A 23,300-nucleotide genomic window follows, 5' to 3' on the forward strand; every position below is an offset into this window, starting at 1 on the left:
GCCCCAAATGCAAAATGCATTTTGCAAAATGCAAATATGCACTCGTCCGAGGCCTCAGAGGGACAGCTCACCGTCTGTTCAGCCCCGGACAAGACACCACAGGGTTTTTCGGTCCCATAGCAGAGGTGAAAAGGCAGCCCCCCCCTCCCCAGCCTGCCCGGGCACCAGTGGGAGAGGGGATGGGAATGGGCATCGCTGGTCTCCCCCTTGCCAAAGGAAAGCCTCCAACGCCCCAAAACAAAAAACACAACCAAACAAATGAACAAAAAAAAAAAAGAAAAAACAAAAACAAAACACTGTTATCACCAGCTAATTTAACACTGTTAAAAAAAAAGATCAGAGGCCACCCGAGAGCTGCCCCGGGACACCAGACCTCTGATCACCGGCTGATTTCCAAAGCCTTTCCCGCAGTCGGGCCTTTGCAGCGCTCCTCCTCGCAGCAGAAGTGTTTTATAGATATTTATATATATATATTTATAATATTTAGATACTGTGTATGGTCAGACATCCCAGCTCGACTCAGGTTTTGCAACTCTTCCTCCTTTCGAACGAAACAAGACGCACAACGGCACCCCAAACTTCTCCGCGTGCCGCGGGAAGAGCAAAACGGTTTTGGCAACTTCACCGGTGGAGAAAGCAGTCCTGACCCGGAGGCTCTGCGAAGCGAGCGTCGTGGAGAAGCTTCTCGTCCCTCTCTCCTCCCCTCCTGTTCATCCCTTTGCCCCCACCCCACCCCTCCGTCCCCCGGCCGCCCATCCCTCGCGCCGCCAGCGTGGGCTTTACACGGTCGCCCCCAGCATGGCATCTGTCCCTGTCAGGATCTCGTTCTGGTTGGAATCCAGTCCGAAAAATTTGACCTTGAGTCCGTCGACCGGGTGGACCACGGGCACCAGGGTGATTTTGGGGAAAGTCCTGGTGGCGAGCTCGAAGCGGCTGGTGCTGGCCAACTCGATGGCCAATGCCTTGAGGAAGAGCTTGGCCAGGTGCTTGCCCAGACAGGTCCGTACGCCTCCTCCGAAGGGGAGGTAGTGGAACCTGCCGTCCTTGTCTTCGCTTCGACCCTGCCCGAAGCGGTCGGGGTCGAAGACGTCCACGTCCTTGAAGACGGGAGCGGTGTCGTGGGTGTCCCGGATGCTGTACATCACGCTCCAGCCTTTGGGGATTTGGAAACCCTGCAGAGAAGAGGGAAGGGGTGGAGAGAAAACCAGAGCGAGTCAACCCTACTTTAAAGAGGGAGGGAGCAGGAGGACAAGATAAAGCGATTTTGCTTTGACTGCTTTTTCCCCATTTTCTTTGGGTTTTTTACTCAAGCGTTGATACAGACTTAAAAGAGAACCAGAGAGCAGCACAAAGGGCTGGGAGATGGGAATCCTGGGTTTATCCCTGCCTCTATCCCAGGGACCCGCCGGATGTTCCGTTGCTATTTATTTGCTTTGCGGTTGCTGGCAGGAGTCGCCTACCAGGAACCCCGCAGTGCTCGACTGCCGCTGGGCAAAGGGAAGCAGCTTTTCTTGCACCCGTGCCGTGCCCCACACGCCGGCCAGCCCTCCCCAGAGCATCCCATGGCTTTGCTCACACCCCACCGCCTGTCAGCCCCACACGCCCAAAGCACATGTCAGGGCCTGGGCGATGAGAAACAGGGTGGATTTATCATCCCCTGAGCACTTTAAAAGGTTTCCGACTCAAATCACTACATTAGTAGGATTTACAGCGACAAGCCAGGTCTCAAGATTTTGTTTTGCTAGTAGGAAATTCCAGCCATTGCGGTGACTAATCCGCCTGTCATCCAGCAGCCTGGAGATGCCCTCTGCAGTAAACCTTTCCCTTGTCACGCCCCAGTTTAGTTTTTGGCGTCAAACATTGTCACGAGTTGCTCTCTGAAGCATCACGCCTGTCTCCTCTTTGACAGCTCAAGTGCGTCCCTTCCCTGCCACGGGCCAGATCCCATCACCCTCTTCCGAATCCAGAGCAAGTCCACTTCCCATCATCATCAGGACCTAATTTGTCCTCCCTTAGGTTTCATCTAAGCCAGGCTCAAGCAAGCTTTACAACATGCAAAAGGCTCTTTTGGGGAGCTCACGGTGCAGCAGCACCCCGGAGAGATGGCAATACTCACATCCAGCTCGAAGGTTTGCAGCACCGTCCGGTACCCCCCGGAGATGGGGGTGAAGAGGCGAAGCACCTCCTTAATGACACAATCCAGGTAGTGGAGGCTGTTGATGTTGTCGAGCCGGAGGGAGCCCTCGCAGATGCAGCCGTTGTGGAGGATGCCTTTGCTGCGCAGCTCCTCCCGCAGCTTCTCCAAGACCCGGGGGTGTTTGAGGAGCTGCATGATCAGAGAGGTGCTGGCGCTGGCAGTGGTGGCGTAGGCAGCGAAGATGAGCTCCAGGGTGCCATCCTGAAAGACGAGAGCAAAGCCGGGGTAAGACATGGGGGATGGACAGACAGACAGGCCAGCAGCTGTGGCACGTCAAGGGACAGGCACGCGGGCTGTAGCAGCCTGCCCCAGGGCATTTCTTTCCCCTCCATATCAAGGCAGGCAGAGCCACGGGGAAAAGGGACATTTCCCCCTCCTTGCCCTCTGCATGGGCAAGTTCTCCAGCTGCTGGGGTGTGTTTGCTGCTGCTGGCAGGAGGACGAGGGCAGAAACGCTCCTTGTCCCTCTCAGCTGACGCTGCAGAGATTTCCCCACACCCAGCAGCTCTCCAGCCTGGTCATGTCTCACTGCAACGTCTCTCCTTGTGCAGGCACAGGTCTTGGACATCTGCCACAGGGAGATTCCCGCAGAGCCTTGGAGGATGCTGAGGGCCAGGCAGGCAGGAGAAAAAAAACTGGGGATGGCTCTTGATAGCACAAGAAGGACAAGTTACACCATGACCCTGCTGCAGACAACAACCTGCTGAGGGCTCATGTGCCCTGCAAAGGAGGCACCATAAAACTGGATAGGTCAAGGGGTGAAACTGGTCAAGGCTGAAAGCTTCAGCAAACTTATACGGTCTTTTGGTATTCCCTGGAAATGCTTTTTAGAGAGAGAGAGATGGGTGTGAACTGCAAATAAATATGGCCTATAGGAAAGCAGCTGGCTTGCTGGCACCATCATCCACCAGACCAGGATTCACCTGCAGCTCCAACAACACATTGTGGTCCCCCAGCTCTCGCTGACCATCTCAGGTCTGCCTCAAAAAGTCCTCCTTACACCAGCTCATGCTTTGCTCTTTTGGGGATCCCTGCTCTGAGCACAGCAAGGACAAGGTGGCCAAGGGGAAGATCTTTACCTTCAGCTCCTGCATGGTGAGTTCCTTGCCGTGCTCTTTGCCACTCTCTATCAGGATGTCCAGCGCATCGGCGTAGTCCTTGCCCTGTGTGTTCTGCAGTTTCTCCTGAATGGCTTTCTCCAGCCCCTTCTGCAGCGTCTCGCGTGCCCGGATGCCCTGCGGAGCAGGAAGCCATCAGACCACGCACGACACAATGCTAGCATCACCATCCCCAGCCCAGCGTCCCCAGGAGCTGCAGACGTGCTCAGGACAACATGTCTAAGTAATACAACTGCAATTGTAGATGCTCAAAGAGAAGAATAAAGATGCTGAAGTTGTTCCCTGAGCAGGAGGAGCAAGCCTGGAGCAGGAGAGATTACAGGCAAGAGTAATCAGCACCTACGTGCAAATGACAGGGCTGATGTGGGAGCCCCAGTACTGCACCAGTTCACAGGCCTCCGGCTCACCCTAGGATGTATAGCCATCCCTGGGAAAATTGTCTCTCAAAGGAAAGCGAATTAATCCAAAAGGATCCTCTTCCCGGGAGTGTAATGGGTTTCCCGAGCAATTTTATCACCTGGTCTCAGTAAAGCAATTCCTATCTGAGTGCAGCTGCACCGGGCTAACCTGCTGCTGCAAATGCTTCGGGGCTGCAAACGGTTGGGCTCATTCACGTGGTCACATAACAGTAACAAAATTTGCAGGCTAATCACAAAAATAAATTTTAAACCCCCATATTTCTGTTACCAAAATTCCCCATGAAAAAAAAAATACAATTTTTTGTCTATGGTTTTTGTTATGTTTTCATTTTGCATCATTCATCAAAAAACTGGAATAGTTCTTGGAATTAGAAGGTCCACTGACCTGTTTCGCCCTGGGAACAAGAGGAAATGAACAGGAGAAAGGTCCCACAAACAAAAAAATACCGCAAAACTGCCAGTTACAAGTAAGGAAAAATTACACATTATATCTGGGCAAGTCCTGACCGTATTCTCCCTTGCATCAAACCACACAGTTCCTAGCACACTAAAAACCTGCGAATGGATCTTCCCCTCTGCTCTGCCAAAACAGGACTTTGTAGCCCAAAATGGACTCACTTCTAGATGTCAGAGGGTGAGAAGACATCCCACCGAGAACCTGTAGAGGTGGGGATTAGCCACCACCCCATTAATCCCAGATTGGTGTTATCGGCTGGTGGAGGACTCAGCCCAAATCTCTTACCCTCCTGTAGCCACTGAAGGGCAGATCCACAGGCAAGGAGAAGACATTCTCCACGAACTGCTGGTAGACTTCAAAGAGGCGGTTGAGTTCCTCATCGGGGATGCGGAAGCCCAGCAGGACACGGATGGCCATGCGGAAGGTCAGCTTCTGGGTCTCGTGGTAGACATTGATGGACTCGGGGTTGCTGCTCCAGGCCCGAAGGGTGTCTTTGATCACCAGCTGGATCTTGGGGAGATAGCTCTCCAGTGCCTCATGGCTGAAGATTTTGGAGAAAACCTACAAAAGAGAGTGAGCAGAGATTTCTACACAGTCCCAACACGCTCCTCTTTGCCTTCTCTAGTAACCAGCTTCTGTCCATAAAAATGCACATCACAGCTCCACTTAGCAGAAGACTCCTTATCACCCAGAATTCATCATCCAGCATCACCAATTTCTAAAACAGCTGCCAAAAAGGGTCAATGGAGAAATATCAGCTGACAGATCCTCCACAGGCTGATCTCCACCACAACCATCACAAATGACGGACAATAACACGGTGCACACCAGAGACAGGACGTAACGCTTCACCCCACGCGTGGCAGGACGGACAGAGCCGGCTTTCCCACAGCTCCGTGTCTGATGGCTCCCAGTTACATTCGTCCCACGGTTTGGATGTTACTAATACATCTCGTCCATGGGGATTCTCTAACGCCTAACGTTATGGTTGTGCACGCATGCAGACGCACAGGCAAGCTTTTCTCTCAGTGGGAAGCATCAGCAGTTTCTCCCACCTATCAACCACCCTTTTTTAATATATGTAAAAAATTAAGTAAAATAATTATATTGGGGCATTTAGGATGTCTCTGAAATCTGGCTGAACTTAGACAGGGATTCAAGTGGGGAAGAGAGGCACACACGTACGCAGAGGCTGCGATCGCACACGGCTCATTTCCTTGGGAAACCGGGCAAAAAACCTGATGTCAGCAGACAGTATTAATTTAAGCTCTGCGAGTAAACACTGCGCAGGAGTGGGCCTCCCCAGGTCCCCGATGCTAACGGCTCCTTACTCCAATTTGGGCCAGGGCCCGCGCGTTGCGCGAGGAGCTCAGCAATGCCAGGAATGTCCCTTCAGCCCTCCCCGGTGCAGCCCACAGCACACGCTTTCATTCGGCATCCCCGCCGCATCCCTCCCAGAGTGCACCGGAGGAAAAAGTGCTGTTTGTTTATTTTTTATTAACCTACACACACACACACACACACACACACATGGGGCGGCACGCACACACACACACCGCCACATGCCAGGCCTCCGGGAAAATCAAATTAAAACAGGCTCCCAAGGAGGGAGCTGCAAGCCTGCGTAGCCTCCACCGGTGGCCAGTTCTCGGGGGGGGGGTCAATGCAAGGTGGGGGGGCTGCAAAGTTATCAAACTAACAAGAGGCGAGAAATCAAAGCCGCCCCCTCTTTCCATGAGCGCCGGACTCGCTGGAGCTGTAAATGTGAGAATTTCCTCCGCAGTCAGCACTCAAAGGGAAAGGTAACATTTTCCTGGCTGCGACCCCTCATTGCTAATGCACATCGCTCGCTGGGAGTTTGTTTGGTGAAATAACACCTCTGTCCCCTCGCAGCCCCGGGCAGGAGGCTCGTCAAGAACTGCTTCATAACGAGCCGCACTCAGGCTGAGCCCCGAGTAAAACTCATCACACAATACAGGGTGGGACAGAACTCGGAGGCTCTCCGTGGAAATACCAGCACGCAAACGGGATGGTAGGAGGAGGGCTGGGAGAGGAAAATGCATGCAGACCGATGGCCAGACCTGCCTGCAGACAGACAGCTGTCCCTGGGTTGGCTGTGCAGAGCGGAGGCATGAATGAACGGAGCGGAGGAATGAATGAACGAACAGCGGGGCCACGGCGAGATCACGGCGAGGGCACGAGACGGTGCAGTTGCTGCTTTCTGCCGCCTTTCCGTGCTTCACAAGCTATTTTTAAGCTTGGAAAGGGCAGCGATGCTCAGGCAGAGCTGCCTGTGTGAGCAGGTGAAAAAAGCAGCCGCTCGGAAAAGCAAAGCTGGAGGTGGTAAAGCTGAGACTCTCGGCCGCCCGGGGAAGGTACGAAGGGAGCTGGGAAAGGCCCGGTTCCTGGTGGCCATGAGCAGGACACCAGGCTTTGATGCGGTGCTGGCTGGAGACCTGGCAGCCACGAGCTGCCCCACGGGGATGGGACGGGAGGTCCTGAGTGGGGCCGGTGAGGGGACACCGATGTCCCTCCATCCGGCTGGCGTTTGCCCTTCATCCACACTGCGGGGTTTGGGATAAGGACGTGAAACACCTCACTCTCCCCAAATGTTTCGTGTGACTCAGTTTCTCCAGCTGAAAACAGAGCCGGCGAGGGGACAGCCTCTGCTTAAGGAGCACCAAAGCTGCAGCCCTGCTTGGAGCCACCATCCTGATGGAGATGGCCCCTGGGCATCCCAGCCTGGGGCAAATCCTGTCCACCCCCAGCTCTGCCCAGCATCTCCCACAGGCAAGGGACTTGGGGACCCGCTGCACCCCGCAGAAAGCACAGCAGCCCAAGAAAGTCCTCTGGTCCCGTGGTACAAAACTGTTGCAGTGGTGTCGTGACCCAGCCCGGGGCCGGATCCACACGCTGGGGACCAAGCCAGACTCTGAAGAGGAGAAAGCCCATCCCAAGGAGTGATGCTCAGCAAAGGTGCAGAGGAAAGGACCCTGAGGAAGAGAAGACTGAGCCCCTGTGGAGGTCAACACACCACCTGCCCAGCCTGGAAAAGAGGGAGCATTTAGCACTGAGGGACTGGGGGTGATTTTTTGGGGTTTGGTGTTTTTTTTTGCTCTTTTTTGAGCTGTCCTTTTGCTATCAGGCTCCTCCAGCCCCAGCCAGCTGCACCCCAAGTCTGCAGCTCCCGGCCACTGGGCCGGCCGACGTTGCAAGCCCTGGCCACGCTGCCAGCTCGCTGCAACGTCCCGTCCGCTCGCCGCCGCTGCGCTCCACGCCGCCTAATCCCAGATGTCAGCAGATCCTTCCCTAGCCAGACACAAGTCTGGATCCCCTTCCAGTCACCTCCAGTTCAACCCTGCATCTTTCCAGTTGATTAAAAAGGAGGAAAAGGCAGCCAACTTTCCCCGACAAACCTCCGTGCATTTCTAGCCTAAAATTCCTGCGCCCTCTAGTGAAGCTGAACCGAACGTCTCGGCCGCTCGCCGGAGCAAGACCTGGGAAAGTCAAGGAGCATCGGTGCAAAAAAAGTTGTTCCAGAGCTGCCAAGAGGCAAAGTCAGCTCTAAGAGGATGCTCGGCTCTGCTAACACCGCGTTGTGATAGCCCGGCCGTGGTGGGCGTCCGGCCAGGTGGCCTCAGCGGCGGTGTCAGGGCAGTGGCCAGGACTTTTCAGGGATGCTGGAAAGTGCCCCCGTTTTTCCACATTTTGAAATATCCCTAAAGAACCAAGTCTGGGGATTTGCTCTGTCTGGGGGCATTCATCTACGCACACATGCTTACCCCATGCCGAGGGAGACACCACCACCCAGCGAGCCTCACTGGAAACTTCCGAATATGTCTCGTAGTGGAAACAGGATATTTAAAGACTTATGGTTTTCCTAAGGCAGAAAATTCCTTCTCAGTGTCTCAGCTCCAGGATCTCCTGGAGAGGTCCAGCCTCGTGTGACAGTGAACTGTGCCCAGTCCTGGCTGGAGAATACCCCAGTCCCATCCTTAAACCACACTGAAGAGGAGAGGACGTTCCAGTGAAGAGCCCTGACCTTCACCCCACAGCCTTTTCATGCGTACCAAAGGCTTCATTTGGTGGCTGGGGTGGCGAGGCATTAGCAGGGACAATGCTCTTCATTGTGTCACCCCTCCTTGGTGCTGGCCAAGCCTCCCCACTCCAGCACCGGCTTCAGCCCCTGCCTTTGGCTGACCATGAACTACAGGTCCCCCCGCTCCCGCCCGGCACATCAGCACGGCAGAGAGGGAATGGAGCTTTTCCTTCCTCCCCTCCAGGAGGAAAACTTACGCTTTGGGATCAGACACCTCCATCTCATCCAGCCCATGCTGGCCAGAGCTGCTGGCCTGATGAAATGAAGGCACAATGAGCGCGGGGACATTTTCACAAGCCAATTTGGCACCCGCCGGCGGCTTGGCTGGCGGGATGTGTCAGGAAGCATCCAAAGCAGCGTCTCAACCTGGAGACGTACTATTTCTTCCTACGTTTCAAAGGCCAGGCGGTGTTTGTCCCAACCCTGTCCTGTCGCCACATTATAATGGATGTCTGCCTCTCTTCAGCATCAGAGGCAGGGCTGCCAGATGCGGAGCCCACTGCCACGCTCCAGCGGGCTTGCAAACCGTGATATTTTTGGAGCAGGATGAGAAGGCTCATGGGCAAGAGGCTGCCCTGGCATTAGGAGCACAAGCAAAGTGAAAACACAGCAAAAAAAGTTGTGAAGACTACGCAAGGCACCACAAAGAGGAGAGGACCTCCACAAAACCCCACCGCTGCCCTGACACTCTGCTGTCTATTTTTAAGGGTCTTTGCCTTTCACAGGAGCAAAGAAAGAGCTGATGCCTTTTCTCCCCGTGCTGTAACTGGGAGATGGAGCACATGGACCGTTCCACAGTCTCCTGCCATGCTCTGTCATGGGAGGAATCCAGGCCCACTGAGAGAGAAAAGCCAAGAGCTTCAGCTCCCCACCACCCAAAATGAGCAACGCTGGGTTTGCCCATCACAGCGTAGTGCTGCACGCAGAGCGCAGGTGAGGAGCGTGGGTGTCTCGAGGGAGCTGAAGGCAGCGACCTCTCCCAGGGAGAAATGCAAGAGCCCCGGGAACACTGCGACCTGTCTCCAAAGGGAGTCTGGTTACAGTAGCTGGAGTCTCCAAATTTGGCCCAGCTGAAGAAAAGAAATGGGGTGCATTTGCAAAAGGCAGTTTCACTGAAATTCAAATGATTCTCAAAAATATGTGCTGGAAAAAAATGTAAAGATGGTTTCAGCCACATTATGATGATCATGCACCTTTCAGAAGCCCATACCCCTAATTCTTTTTTTTTTTTTTTTTAACAGCTAGGGTTGTAAGAAACTCTAGCATTTCGTATTTCCACTCGAGTTCAGAATAAAAATGAGCCCAAGCACCCCAGTTCCCCACAGCTCAAAAACCTCCACGTCCGAGCATCTCTCCTACAAACCCTCCACATGGCACCGGAGACTTCACTTTCAATCCGACACCCTTTAACAGACTGTCGGGCTAAAGGGGCTGCGATGCACAGGCTGGGGGGAGAGCAAGGAACAAGCACGACACCCTACATCTGTCTCAGCACCCCCCCTCTGCAAAACTGCCTTCTGTCTCAAAAAAACCAACACCATCACCAGCAAAATGCAACCAGCTACGTCCAGCAATTTAGGCTTCTTAGCCCACTTGACAGGAGTACCTAAACACACTGCGGTTCTTCAGCATCTGTGTGCCTACACCACTTCCGAAGGGCTGCTCCAAGTGCCCTCCCCCCGTTTATTCAGAAGGAACCAGTGCATTTGAGGGGAGCAAAATTCACTTTGCATATTGTCACCACGCTTCAAGGAGGGAATTAAACACAGGAGGGGAAGAGAAAGAATATATCACATCATAGAATCAGAGAATCGTAGAATGGTTTGGGTGGGAAGGGACCCCACAGCCCATCCAGTCCCACCCCTGCCATGGGCAGGGACACCCTCCACTAGCCCAGGTTGCCCAAAGCCCCATCCAACCTGGCCTTGAACACTGCCAGGGAGCCAGGGGCAGCCACAGCTTCTCTGGGCACCCTGGGCCAGGGCCTCAGCACCCTCACAGGGAAGGATTTCTGCCTCACATCTCATCTCCATCTCCCCTCCTGCAGCTTCAGGCCATTCCCCTTGGCCTGTCACTCCCTGCCCTTGGCACCAGCCCCTCTCCAGCTTTCCTGGAGCCCCTGTAGGGACTGGAAGGGGCTCTAAGGTCTCCCCGCAGCCTTCTCTTCTCCAGGCTGAACAACCCCAACTCTCTCAGCCTGTCTCCATAGCAGAGGTGCTCCAGCTCTCAGATCATCGATAGTGTGGCAAAGAAAGAGGAAAGAAGCAGAAGCTGTGTCTAGCCAGAAGGGACTCGCATTAGAAAGGTGGAATCAGCTGGTGAAGAAGAGGTCCAACGGGCCAAGTACCTGCTGCCTGTGGCTGGTGTCTTTGGCTGGAGCTGTGGAGAAAGAGCATCCTGCAAACCCACCAGGCACACGGCTGCATGGTCAGAGCAGCCATTCACCAGTGTCAGATGGTCGGGTCCGGCTGGGATGGGCTATCCTGTTCAGTTTTGGACCATGTACAAAATCCCAGATCTGTGATGTGAAGATGAGAGTTTACCTAGAGCTAAAGAGGAGGAGAGCAGCTTGCCCAGGCAGCAGGGATAGTGCCCTGTCCACCACTGCAGAGCCAATGGAGAAGAAATATTAGAAGAAAAATCCCCTTTTTGCTGACCTCCTGCATCTTCCTGGATCACAGAGTGCCGATCAACGGGAAGGGACCCCATGTATTGAAGTAACCCAGAGCACGGACTCTCCTAGAGAAAAAGCCAGCCTTGGCAATGGAACCAGCCTCAAGTGCTCTTCTGCAGGAGCACTTAGACCTCGGTCCTGCCAAGTGCTCCACGGGCTGAGAGCGGAGCAGAGGGCTTGCCGAGGGGATGAGAGGGAAACCCTCGCTCCATGATGCTGCCTGCATTCCAAAGGAGGAATGGATAGGACACGGGTTAATGGCTTTAAACTGAAGGAGGGTAGATTTAGATGAGATATTAGGAAGAAATTCTTCACCATGAAGCAAGGTTGGATGGGGCTTTGGGCAACCTGGGCTAGCGGAGGGTGTCCCTGCCCATGGCAGGGGGTTGGAACTAGATGATCGTTATATTTAGTGACAGAAGTGCCACCTGAGAAGTAATGGACAGCATCGTTAATCCGAAACAAAGCACTCAGTCCCCAGCGGGATGAGCGGGATATTACGAACCACAACTCAGCAGGTTGCTCAAGCTGCTTGGAAGGACAGAGTGTGATGCAGTAAAAAAACAAAGCTACACAGAGACAATATAGGACAGATCCTGAGTCTGAAAAGCCCTCTTCCATCCCTGGGATTAGCTCCTGGCATCCCCCATTCCCACTCTAAAGCGGAGCCTGGACCCGTGCAGAGCTATGGGCTGCAAGATTGCAGTTCCACCCAGCACAGAGCATTGCAACCCGAGGAGGGGTTTCATCTTCTCCATGCCTCACAGGACATCCAACAGCTTCCACCCCAGACGACGCAGAAAGGTAGAGCAGCCTACATTAAAGAGGTTCAGCTCGCAGGGTATCCGTACAGCTCCTGGGCTGTAACCACGCTCCGACACAGCACAGCTTCTCAAAGCAGGGTCTGCGCTAGCAGGGCATTTTGGGGTGGAAGGCGCTATGAAAAACACATGAAATTTGTCTTTCAGCCAGGAGCGCCTGCGCTTTGCTTTTTTTTTTAATCCATTGGAATTACTCTGGATTTACACCACTGTAGATGACAGCGCTATTTGGTCTAAAGTCAATGAGCCAACCTAGCTGACAAATTCTTCCCCAAGACCGCGAGCGGGAGCCCTCCTCCATCAATGAAAGCCTTTTCTCCAGCTCCAGTGGCTTCTGCCCGTGGGTTAAAGCTCACAGGGCAGCAGCCCGACACGTACAGGCCGAGAAGGGGCTGGGGCCGGGCCAGCCGATGGCAGCTGGAATCCAGCCCGCTTGAGCTGACCGATAGGACCTAGAGGGGGGGTTTGTATGGAAGGGGATGGTTTCCTTTCCACCGTGGGATTTACAAGTCGCACGGAGGACAGCAGTGGGTTTGGGTGGAAATGCAAGGAAAAAAAAAAAAAAGAAAAAAAAACCCTAAAGAAAACCCTCTTAACTCAGGTCAGGGTTTTTTGTAGTGTGAAAGGTATGTTCCCGCCGCCTCCCATCCCTCCTTCCTCCTCCCGCCCCTCTCCCCCATCTCCCTCCTTCCCTCCCTCCCCCCCAGTCCAGCCCACAGCAGCTGGTTTATATTTGGTTGTAAATTTATGGCCCCTTTTGTGTTCTTAATCCTCTTGCAAACTATATTAAAGCCTCAGACCTTTCTACTTGGTGCTAATAAGCTCAACACTTGTATGCCTCCAAGGCAGAACATTAATTGTGGTGTGTTAATGAATGATGTAGTTTTGGACAGTGAGACAAAACAGGCCATTTCTCTGCACCACTGTCTGCTTCCTCCTCGAGTCTCTGGGTCTAGGATGTCTACCCAGCCCACGAACTGCTTTTATTTTATTCTTTCTTTTCCTTTTTTAAGCCAGCTGTGCCTATTTTGGGATTACTATGCTGGAACAGATCACGGGCCCGGCAAGTCCAGCGCTCTTCTGCCAAGGCTGGATGCTTCCGAGGAAAGTCTGAGTCCCACCTTCCCCGTGCACCGTAGCACACCCGCGCCAGCAGCGCGTATCCTGCACGGGGAAACTCCTTCCTGGCCCTGGGCGCTGCTCAGTCTCAACCTAAAACCAAAGGGCCATGCATCCTGGCCATTTCCAATTCCCATTTCCTTCTCCACCGAGATGCTGAGTTCCTCCCTCTCTGTTTGCTGAACTCCAACTTCCCTCTGGCCTTACATCCCATAAAACCAGAGCCCACGCTATCGCCCTGCCTAAGAGCAGATTTGCTTTGCCTTCGTTACAGCTCGTATTGACCCAGGGTTCAGCACTTCCAAAAGACACACGCGGTAAATCTGGAGTGACCGCACTGCTTTCACTGGGGTTTCACGAGTAGAAATGGGCACTGAACATGTCTACAAGGACAGATCTAGAGTGAGATGGGAAAAGGATTGAGTGAACAGCCAGGCTGGGACAGGCTATGGCAGAGGCAGCACGGCTGTGCCACCAAAACAGGAGCAGGATGAGGAGAGCACTGGAGACAGAAGTGTGGAGCAAGGAGCACCCCCAGCCAGGCACTGTCCCCAGGAACCCTTGTTACTGTGGGAGAGCAGGAGCTCTGTCAGGACATGGCACGTCCGACCCCAAGGGATGATGTTCATCCTTCATGTGATGGGGAAGGACAGGGGTCTGCCACCAAAAACTCAGAGCAAGACATGCCCGTGCTCAGCCAGATGCAAGAGCAACGTGGCTACTCCTGCCAGTAACCTGCAAGGTAATTTCGAGGCAAAAAGGCCACCGCGGAGGAACGAGCTGCAGCACGGGTTGCCCAGATCCTTCTCCAAAATCAACATAAACTCCATGACCCAACAGCAGTAACAGCCTCTCGGTAGATATTTATCTCAGGAGGGAGGTTGAGGAGTTTTGAGTTGCTTTTGTTTACTACTTGTAAACTGTTCTTATCGACCAGCTTCATCTCAGGCCAAGGACAGAGCCAACGCTGATGACATCTGCAATAAAGCGATACCCCTGACACGGGCAAGCCCTGCTCCCAGCCCTGCTCTCACCCTCCATCCCACCCCACAAGCTGTCACGTCCCTGGGCAAAGTTGGCTTTATACCCACTGAGCCCCTCTCTAATAATTGGAGAGTTCATTGCCCAAAAGGGGGAATTTTTCTCCAATTTATATTAACTTTGACAGCTTCCTGCAGGGGAGCTTTAATAAATAGGGGATGGGAAAGCAGAGAGCTGCCATAGCTACCAGCTTGTTAATACGGCTTTGTTCCTCCTGAGCGCCTTTCACACGTGCATCTTGGGGTCTTTTATCAACACCTGCGTGATTAAAGCCTCTGGGATGGAGAACAGGGTATTCACCCACTTTATGGAAGGGAATATTGAATCCATGCAAGATCCTGAAGAGAAGCTGAGACAGGGAAACAGCAAACCTGAGAGAAGAGCTCCAGAGACTGAGTTGTACAACCTGGCTCTGGTCCCATCACCGTCATGGGCAAAGCGTCCTACTGCAGAGCCAGTAGCGATAGCCAAAATTTGCTGATCTTGAAGTTACATCGAAGAGCTAAAACTCTTTGGAAAGCTTCACAACACATGGCCAGCAAAACAGATGATTTCAATGGCAAGCTACCAGAAACATCGTGCAAGAACATGTTGGGTTTAAAGCTCTTTGCTAGAGCTTGTCTTCACATCTCAGTGGCAATCTGTCCCACCAAGAGGATACCATGGCTCGATTGCCAGGGAATGATGAAAGAGTAGCTGCCAGTGCTGCTGCAAGTAAGTGCAACTCCACTGGCTTTTAGAAGATGATGAAGACTTGTTGCAGGTGGTGACCATGTAAGGGTTGGTGGAACAAGAGCTAGAGATGACCCCCATGGTTGGAGTCACAGCAGAGGGTGAGCACATGGGGTTTCACACGCCACATTTCCTCATGTTGGCTAGCACCCTACACCACAAGCAGCCTCACGAGAAATTATACCTCATGTACAAATTCCAGCTAGATCAGAGAAGGAGAAACCACTTAAGAGCAAGCGAAGGTGAGATGAGGTAGAAAATAGAATTTGAGAGGCGAATGGAGCTACTGCTCCAGAAAGCCCCACCATGCTTTGAATTATCAATAACCTAAGAGGTTTCGCAGGAAATACTACTGCTCTTTTCCATGGAGCTTTCAGACTGCTCTGATTATTTTAGTATTTCTATGAATACCAGGACCCTTCCTATGACAGTTGGTGAAGTCTGAAAAATGCAGTCTTCTGCCAACAGGTTCTTTGCTCAGTTCCCCAGTGGGTCAAGACGAAGATACAGACTGGGTACCTAAGAGAAAAACTTCTACTGAGAAGGAGCAAGTTTAAATCTTATACCTAGTGCTTCCACCTCAGACGTCTCACAGTCTCAGCAGCAGGGTGGGGAGAGTTAAAAGCCAACGACATTTAACAGCAACAAAAGCTCGGGGCTAATGAACTCGAAAGACACAGGCAATTTCTGCCGGTAGAAGGCACCTGGCCTGGAAAAAGCTTTGATCTGGTCATCGCAATCTTACCAAGAACAAAATGATCTATTTTCTTCCTGTTAGAAGCAGGTTCACCTTATCTCCGCATGCACAACTCGGTCCAGGGTGAGGGACGGTTTGTGCAGGGGAGAAGGCAATTCAAGTGGTTGCCAGGCTCAGGGAGCACCCAGGGGTGCGTGACGCATGAGATGCTCAGCTCCGTGAAAACAGTAATTAAGAGGAGACCAAGTGAAGGAATCAGAATAAGCACCCATTTTCAAAGGGAAGGGAACCAGCTGAGCCCAGTGTACCCCACCCCATGCCGCTGAAAGAGAAAGCTTAAAAAATAATTAGCTACTCCAGTGTCCTGCTGATACGGGGAAAGCATTTGCTCTTGGGTATGCAAGAGCTCAAAGCAGAGGCAAGGTGTGCGAGCAGGAGCAGGCAGAGCTGGCAAGGGTCATCCCAGGACAGTGTTTTGCCAGAGTACCTGTTCTCAGGAGGCTTTAGCCATCCCTTAAGGAGGAATTAGGATCCTTGCCAGTTTGGGATTGAGCGTGATGCCAAAAAGTGGGAAGGCAAAAGGGTTTTGAGGAGGAGAATGGAGATCCAGACCAGACTTCGGGCTTAGAAAAATCTGAAAGCACTGGGAGTCACAGTTTAGGGTGGGACATATATTTCCCACTAGCTAAAAACACAGAAGTGAGAACATCAGGTATAAATATCAAGGGAGAGAGGCGCTCTCCTTTCCATGCTGCTGGTATTGCTCCTTGCTGGTGCTGGCACTCCCCATCTGAGCTGTGGTACAAATTACAAGTCCATCAGGATACCACAGAGGTCAGGCCTCCCTTTTCCATGACCCTGTTCCCATAACCCGCGCTCTCCTCGCCTCCCCCAGTGCCTGTTCCCGAGGTCTGAATTCCGCGGTTTTTATTAAGGCGATCGCAACCAAAGGCCTTCAGCTACCCACTTTTCAGTAGCAAGAAAATTATCTTGCTGTACAGAAGATAAAAGAAGCAGCAAAGGAGCGTAGAGGCAACTTCAAACCGCCGGCTGCTGCCGTTTAACCCTCCCTTAATAGGAAATAAATAGGAGCCAAAGCTCCTGCCTTCTTCCCGCTGCCGGAGGAAAGCGCATCGCTCCCCATTTCCTTGCACCTCTCCTGCCGCTAATTATGCTCCATGATGGAGGGAGCCCCATGAACTATCGCTCTTTCTCTTCAACAGCAAGATTAGAAAAAGTATCTCCCTCCTTAAGAAGAAAAAAAAGAAGTAGCCCCAGCAAACTGCGGTGTAATTGCAAACACCGGGTTTGCCCAGGTCTCGCGTAGGGAATGCCAGGGCGTTTCTTGTGGTATCGCTCAAGTCCCGGCTGCCAGTGCACCAAGAAGTGTGACTAATGGGTGTCATAGGGTTGTTTTCTCGTCTTCTCCCCCAGGAGAAAAGAGCAAGTGGCTGGGTTTGGTGGGGATTTTATAGAAATATATGCACCAAAATAGGAAATCCTGCTGGAGCAGAGAGAGGAGAGCAGACCTTGCCCCGGGGCAGGGACCGGGACAGCCTCTTGGTGCTGGGTGCTGTGCTGGCCCTTCCCAGCAATGCTGTCTTGGGGGACACACACATCACCTTCACCCCAAATCCGCTGCCTGCCCCAACCCATCGGGGAGGGAAAGAGCCTGTCCCGTGGAGGACGGGATGCGAAAGCCATCACCCACGCTGCCACGCCAGCCTGCGCAGGCTGTCGCCTTTGCCGCCGCCTTTGCCTGCGGGAGCTTTGCTGATGGGGGGGACATGAGGATGACCCCGGATCTGCCAGGGCTCAACGCCCCCGAAACCAGGCTGCCCTGCGCTACCTTAGGGCCTGTAAGGAGGGTCTCACCCTGGGACCACGGAGGGGGCGAGGCAAGGCGAGACCCCAGGAGGGTCTCAGCGCCCCCCCAACAAGCTCAGTCCCCTCTCACGCTTCATCCCGGGACCCCCATCAGCGCCCCAATTTCCCGAAATCCAATGCAACGCTCAGCGCCATGAGACACCCCCCCCCCACTCCCCAGCAAGCACAAACCCCGTGAGGTCTCCCCACAACACCTCTCGGCAGAGCCTGGAAATGGGGGGGGGGGGCCCACTCGTTGCCCCTCACTGCCCTCCGCCCCACGCCGCGCTGTGCCCTCCCGCCTCCCGCCGGCCGCATCGCCCTTTTAAGAGCCCTCCGGGACGGCGCTCGCCGCTCTGTTCACGGCAGCCCCCGCCACGCGTGCCACCGGTTGCGGGGGGCTGGTCGGGTGGTGCTGGGGGAGGAAAGGGGCAGCACCTCCGTTCTCGGCAGCAACCGGCGGGGCAGCCCCGCGGGTAACCCCCCCACACTCACCCTCTCGGCTCCCCATCGCCCTTTTAAATTCCTCAAAGGCACCGAGCGCGGACACGGGGGGGGGGGGGGGCGCCCACGCGGGACCTCCCACGCACGGGGGTTCCGCGGGGAGAGAAGGGGGGGGGAAGGAGAAGAGGGCGATAGAGGAAGAAGATAAGGGGTTCCCCCGCCCCACGCGCGCACCCACGCGCCCCCCCCGTTTTTTCCCGGTCTCGCGTGGGGACCTCACCTTCCTCTTGTGGCGGTGGATGTCGCCGATGGAGTTGGCCACGGTGTTGGGCCCCAGCAGCATGCGGGTGCTGCGCGGCCACTCGGTGCTCACCAGGTGATGCTCCCCCATCAAGATCTTCCGCACGTTTTCCGCCCCCGTCACCCGCACCAGCGGCCGCCCCAGCAAGTGCGTCTTGAAAACGTTCCCGTACTTCTCCCGCCGCGAAGACTGGAAGCAGGAGCCCTGCGGGGGGAAAAGGGGGGAGGCGGGGGGGGGGGAAACACGGGTGGGAGGGCGGTGTTACCGCACAGCCTCTCCGTGCCCGCGCAGCCGCACCCACGCGCGGGGATCCCCACGGCGCAGCGGGGAGCAGCTTTGGGGTGGGGGGGTGGGGGGCGTCGTCGCGCCTGCAGGTCTGGGGGGAACTCTGGCCCGGGGTGGGGGGGCAGAAATGGGGGAGAGAGGGGTAGCCCCCCCTCCCACCCGCGCTCAGCCCGGCTCCCTCGGAAGGGGAACCCGGCGCTGCCCGCGGCGCGCCCGCTCCTCCCGCTGCCCGGCGGGGGTCGGTGCCCTCCGCCCCCCTCCTTCCTCCTCCTCCTCCTCCTCCTCCCTTTTACTTCTACCTTTACTTCCCCTGGCACTTTTAAACCTTTTTTTTTCCCCCTCTTTCTTTTTTTTTTTTTTTCTCTCAGGCTGAATTTACTCGAAAGGCTGCAATTTGCCTAAGTAAATCTCCAGATTTGGGAGAGTTTAATAACTTTCCCACATGCTCCGGGGGTTTTTGTCAGAGAGAAGGCGGACGGAGCCGCGGGGGGGTGTCCCCCAAAAAACCGCCATCCCGAGCGGGGAGAATAGCTGCGAGCGGTGCAGCTCCGCGCCCCGGTGCTGGGTTGTGAGTGCGTGTGTTTATTTTGAAACAAAAGCGCGGTTGTGAATTTCAGATGTTCAGGTGACCCTGTTTCTTGATCTGCGTAAATATAATTAAAGTCCTTTTTGTGGCATTAATAAAGAGTTATTTGTACACCATTTCCAGGGCAGCACAAAGAGGACCTTTATGTGGGAGAAGTTTCGAATGGAGTCCAATTTATACAAAATTTTGTATTTTTAGCCCTGGACTCTGTTTGGACGGAGCCTGTGGAAAAGCGAGAACCCTTTTCTGGTCCCCCTGTAAAAATCTGATAAATTTCTTTAAAAAATAAAGCCCTATTGAGAGCGTGCGGTTAACCCCTTCGGCGCCGCTGGCGGGGAGGGGGCCGCCCGGGGAGCGGGGCGGCCGCACCGGGCTCCCACGTCGGGGCTTCCCCGGCGGCGGGGCGGGGGGGGACGGGGGGACCGGGAGACGCCGCAGCCCTCGCAGCCGGGACCGGGCTGCCCTGCCCCGCCGCGGGCTCTGCCGTCCCCTCGGCGGTCCCGTCAATGAAACGCGACCTGCGCTGGCGGGAGCATCCTCTCCAGGCTCCCATTTGCTTATTATTATTATTTTTTTAATTTGGCCCTGGGAGGAGGGGGTGGGAAACCCTCGGGATGATTTTCCTCGGAGGTTCCTTCCTGGGATGCTGCGAGCCGCGGGGTGCCCCCAGCCCGGCCCGCGACTCCCCCCGCAGCAGGGCACCCCTCGGCCGCCTCCTGCCTCCTCTCCTCCTCCCTTTTTTCTTTCTTTTTTTTTTTTCCTTCTCTTTTTTTGGCAGTCACCCTCTCGCAACGCGGTCCGAGGGGATCCCGCTCCGCCCGCCGCTGTTCAGCATTTAGCAAGGTTAATCCCGGGTTAATCTACCGATTACCTCCGCGGGCTTCCCCCAAGACCGGACCCGAGCCGGGCGGGTTACAAACCCGACGGGAGCAGCCACGGGGACGGGAGCCCATTGCACGGGCGTGGGGTGGCCAGCGGGAGGACACGACCCGGGGAGCCCCCCGCGCCGTGCCCGGCGACATCCACCCCCGCCCCGGGGCTACCTCCCACCCCCGGCTTTTTTATTTTTTCCCAAGGATTTCGGCTGCGGGAAGGAGGGAGGGGGGTGGGGAGGAAAAGAAGCTTTTTGGCAGCGCGGGGGACACCCCGAGCCTCTTGCCCGGCACCGAGCGGCTCCCGCCGGGGAAGCCCCGCAGCCGGGGAGCGCGGCGCGGCGGCCGCTCCGGAGCGAGTCCAGCCGGGCCGGGCTCCCTCGGTTTCCCCCCCGCCTCTCCTACACCAGCCCCCGGCCCCAGCTACCTCCCCAGCTCGCCGGGAACCCGCATGATGCAATCGAAAGGAAAAGAAAAAAGAAGAAGAAGAAGGAGAAGAAAAAAAAAAAAAAGCCGTAAGGAAAAAAAAAAAAAAAAACCGGTCCCAGCCCACCTTCCAGGGAGGGAAGGGAAGGGAATCCTCCTTACCTGCAGGAGCCAGTGGAAGGTTTCTCCGATTAAAGGGAATCCCATAGAGCCTTTAGGGATTGGTAGCTTGCAGGTTTTGTCGCGGGTGGCAGCCCAGCGGAGCTGCCACAGCTGTTGGGACACGGCCAGCAGCAAAGTCAGTGACACCAAGCACGCCGCGAGGGTAGCCAGTGCCGAGACGAGATCAAAACTTGCAAAAAGCATATTTGGAAGAAGGAGGAGGAGGAGGGTGGGGAGAGAAACAGCCCCTTGACAGGCACCACACTCGCACCCACACACACGGCACGCACGGAAAGAGGGCGATTGCGGAGCGCACGCTAAAGGCTGCCTGGGGGGTCTTTGGGCGGGGGGGGGGGGGGCGGGCTCGCCCCCCTCTCGCTGGCAGGTTAGAAAAACAACAGGAAAAAAGGGGGGAAAAGGGAAAAAAAAAAAAGAGGGGGGAAGAAAAGGGGGCTAAAAGCAGTTTCTCGTCTGTCCCTCTCTGAAAACTTTGTTCTTGTTTGGAATAAACTTGACAGAGTGACACAGGCGGAAAAAAAAACCCCAAACCCAACACTCCACACACAACACAAAAAGAGAGGGGAAAAAGAAAAAAAAAAAACACAAAGGAACAAGAGGGACCCCAAAAGAGGGGGGGGCACGCAACTGAGTAGCCAAAAACTCGAGGAAAAAAAAATAAAAAAGAAAAACCCTGGAGTGAAAAAAAGACCCCAAAAAGTCCAAATGCAGATGCTCTGGCTCTCGCTCGCTTTCAAGGCAAAGTCACACACACCAGAGGGGGAAAAAATGAAAAGACAAAAAAAAAAGGAGCGAGATTTAAAAAAAATATTAAAAAATCATAAAATAATTCAGCCACGACCTGGAGAGATGGAAGAATTAAATAGCTATATATATGTATCTATACACACGGAGCGAGACGGATCGGTTTATATCTCTATCTCTCTATATAAATATATCTCTATAAATATATATATATCTATATGCCGGTTATTTGTTAGCCCCAGATTTTTCACCAGACTCCTGTAAAGAATGAGGCAGGGCTGCTGCCCCTGAGTTTGAGTAAAAAAAGAAAGTCAATGTGTGTTTATATAGAGGCGGGGAAGCCGGGGCTGGGCTGGCCGCCAGCACGGCTGCTCCCCCCCGCACACCCACCCTCACTTCAGAGGGCTCCGGGGGGGGCGGGCCGAGCCGGGCGGACGCGGCGCTGGAGCGTGCGAGCCCTGGCCCGCCGCACGGTCACGCCGCGCTCCTCGGCCTCATCCTCCTCCTCCTCCTCCTCCTCCTTCTCCTCCTCCTCCTCCTCCTTCTTCGCCGTCCGTACCTTCGGCCTGCGGAGAGACAAGAGCGGCTCAGCCCCGGCGCCCAATCCACCACCCCCAGGATGATTTGCCCACACACCCCCCTCCCGAAATGACTCCCCCTCCCCAAATCACCCCCCTCCAAATATTTAACCCTTAATGATGCTCTCCTTGCAATGATTACCCCTCTCCATCATTTTCCCCTCACAATGACTCCCACCCCCCCCTTGATGATTCCCCCTTGCGATGGTTCCCCCCCCATTTAATCCTTAATGATTTCCCCCTTGCGATGATCCCCCCCAGTATCTAATCCTTAATGATCCCCCCCTTGCAATAATCCCCTCCCTAAATGATTTTCCCTTACAATGATCCCCCCAATATTTAACCCCAAATGACTTCCCCTTGTAAGGATTCCCTCTCCCAAGATCTACCCCCCTTAGAATGCCCCCCAATATTTAACCCTGAACGATCCCCCTTGCAATAATTCTTCCCCACAAGATTTACCCCCAGTGATTCCCCCTTACAATGACTCCCCCCCCCCCAAGATTTATCCTCCGATGATTTTTCCCTTTCAGTCATTTACCCCCCACAATAATTTGCCCCAGGTGATGATTCTCCCCCTCCCCAATAATTTATCCCCTCTATGGATTTGCCCCTCTTTCATTACTTGCTCCTTGCAACGATTTACCCACCCCATAATGATTCAGACACCCCCCCCCCCCATCTCCCCGCTTGCAACTCCTTGTTCTCCTCCCATTTCTTCCCTGCTTCCAATGATTTACCCTGATGCAATGATTTGCCCGTTCAGTGATTTACCCCCCCACAAGGATTTACCCCCTGCAATGATTTGGCCTCTTGCAACGATCCTGCCCCCCCCCCCCCATTATTTTCCCAATTGCATTGATTTCCCCCTCCACCAATTATTTGCTCCCAGTGCTTTGCCCCTTGCAATGATTTACTCTCTACCCCCACAATATTTTTTTTCGGGTTTGCTATATTACACACACACCCTTTTTTGGGGGGGGGGAGGGGGGAGGGGCTGTGATTATCCTGACCTCCCCTCTCCGGTGCTTTCCAGACCAGGGGAGATGAGGGCTGGGGGACCCCCGCTTTATCCGAGGTGTGTTTCCAAACCCAGACGCTGCCCTACCCAGGAGGCTGCAATAGCCCCCCCCAGCCCCCGCCCCCCCCCCGCCCAGCCACAGCAGCGATGGAGGCAAAGGCAGGTATCCGGGCTGCCTGGTTACAGGCAGTTTTGCAAAGCATTTGCTTCAGATTACAGGAAAAACAAAAGTTCATTGAGTTCCCCCCTTCTCCTTCGCCACCCCCCCCCCCCGCCCCGCGTCCCCCTTTAGCCTCCCCAGCTGGTTTGAGTCTGGTGCCCGGTGGGACTGCGGAGCGCCGAGAGGGGCTGCGCCCCCCCCCCCTCCGCCGCTGCGGCTCGGGGTAGGGGGGGATGTCCCTCTTGCTTTGGGGTGACCCGGGACTGAAGCCGCTTTCCTGCGACTCCCCCTCGTCCCGGTGCGGGGATGGACCCGGGGTGCGGGCATCCTCCCGGAGCATCCCCGGGTGGGTGCAGCGATCCCCCCCCCCCAGCATCCTTGGGCACCCCCGGGGCAGGGAGCCCTGCCCACCCCGCGGTGCAGCACCCTCCCCCGCCCCCCTGTGTCCCGGTGCCTCCGGGGGC

At 54.8% G+C, this 23,300-nt stretch overlaps 1 protein-coding gene across 2 annotated transcripts; it reads right to left on the reverse strand.

Annotated features, from left to right (window-relative positions):
- Positions 1–753: 753 nt before the first annotated feature.
- On the reverse strand, positions 754–21,560 carry LOC129205895 (cytochrome P450 26B1). Of its 2 annotated transcripts, XM_054824317.1 has the most exons (7): positions 21,468–21,560; positions 20,316–20,426; positions 17,964–18,188; positions 4,476–4,751; positions 3,276–3,431; positions 2,117–2,398; positions 754–1,172 (listed from the first exon to the last, which is right to left on the reverse strand). In XM_054824317.1, the coding sequence occupies exons 2-7, from the start codon at positions 20,358–20,360 to the stop codon at positions 780–782; spliced, it is 1,377 nt and encodes a 458-aa protein (XP_054680292.1). In that variant the 5' UTR covers positions 20,361–20,426; positions 21,468–21,560; the 3' UTR covers positions 754–779. The 2 variants fall into 2 exon arrangements, with proteins under 2 accessions (XP_054680292.1, XP_054680291.1); XM_054824316.1 differs by having other exon boundaries at positions 20,316–21,544.
- Positions 21,561–23,300: the final 1,740 nt, after the last annotated feature.

The sequence above is a fragment of the Grus americana genome, chromosome 4 (genome assembly GCF_028858705.1).
Source record: "Grus americana isolate bGruAme1 chromosome 4, bGruAme1.mat, whole genome shotgun sequence".
Taxonomy (NCBI): Eukaryota; Metazoa; Chordata; class Aves; order Gruiformes; family Gruidae; genus Grus; species Grus americana.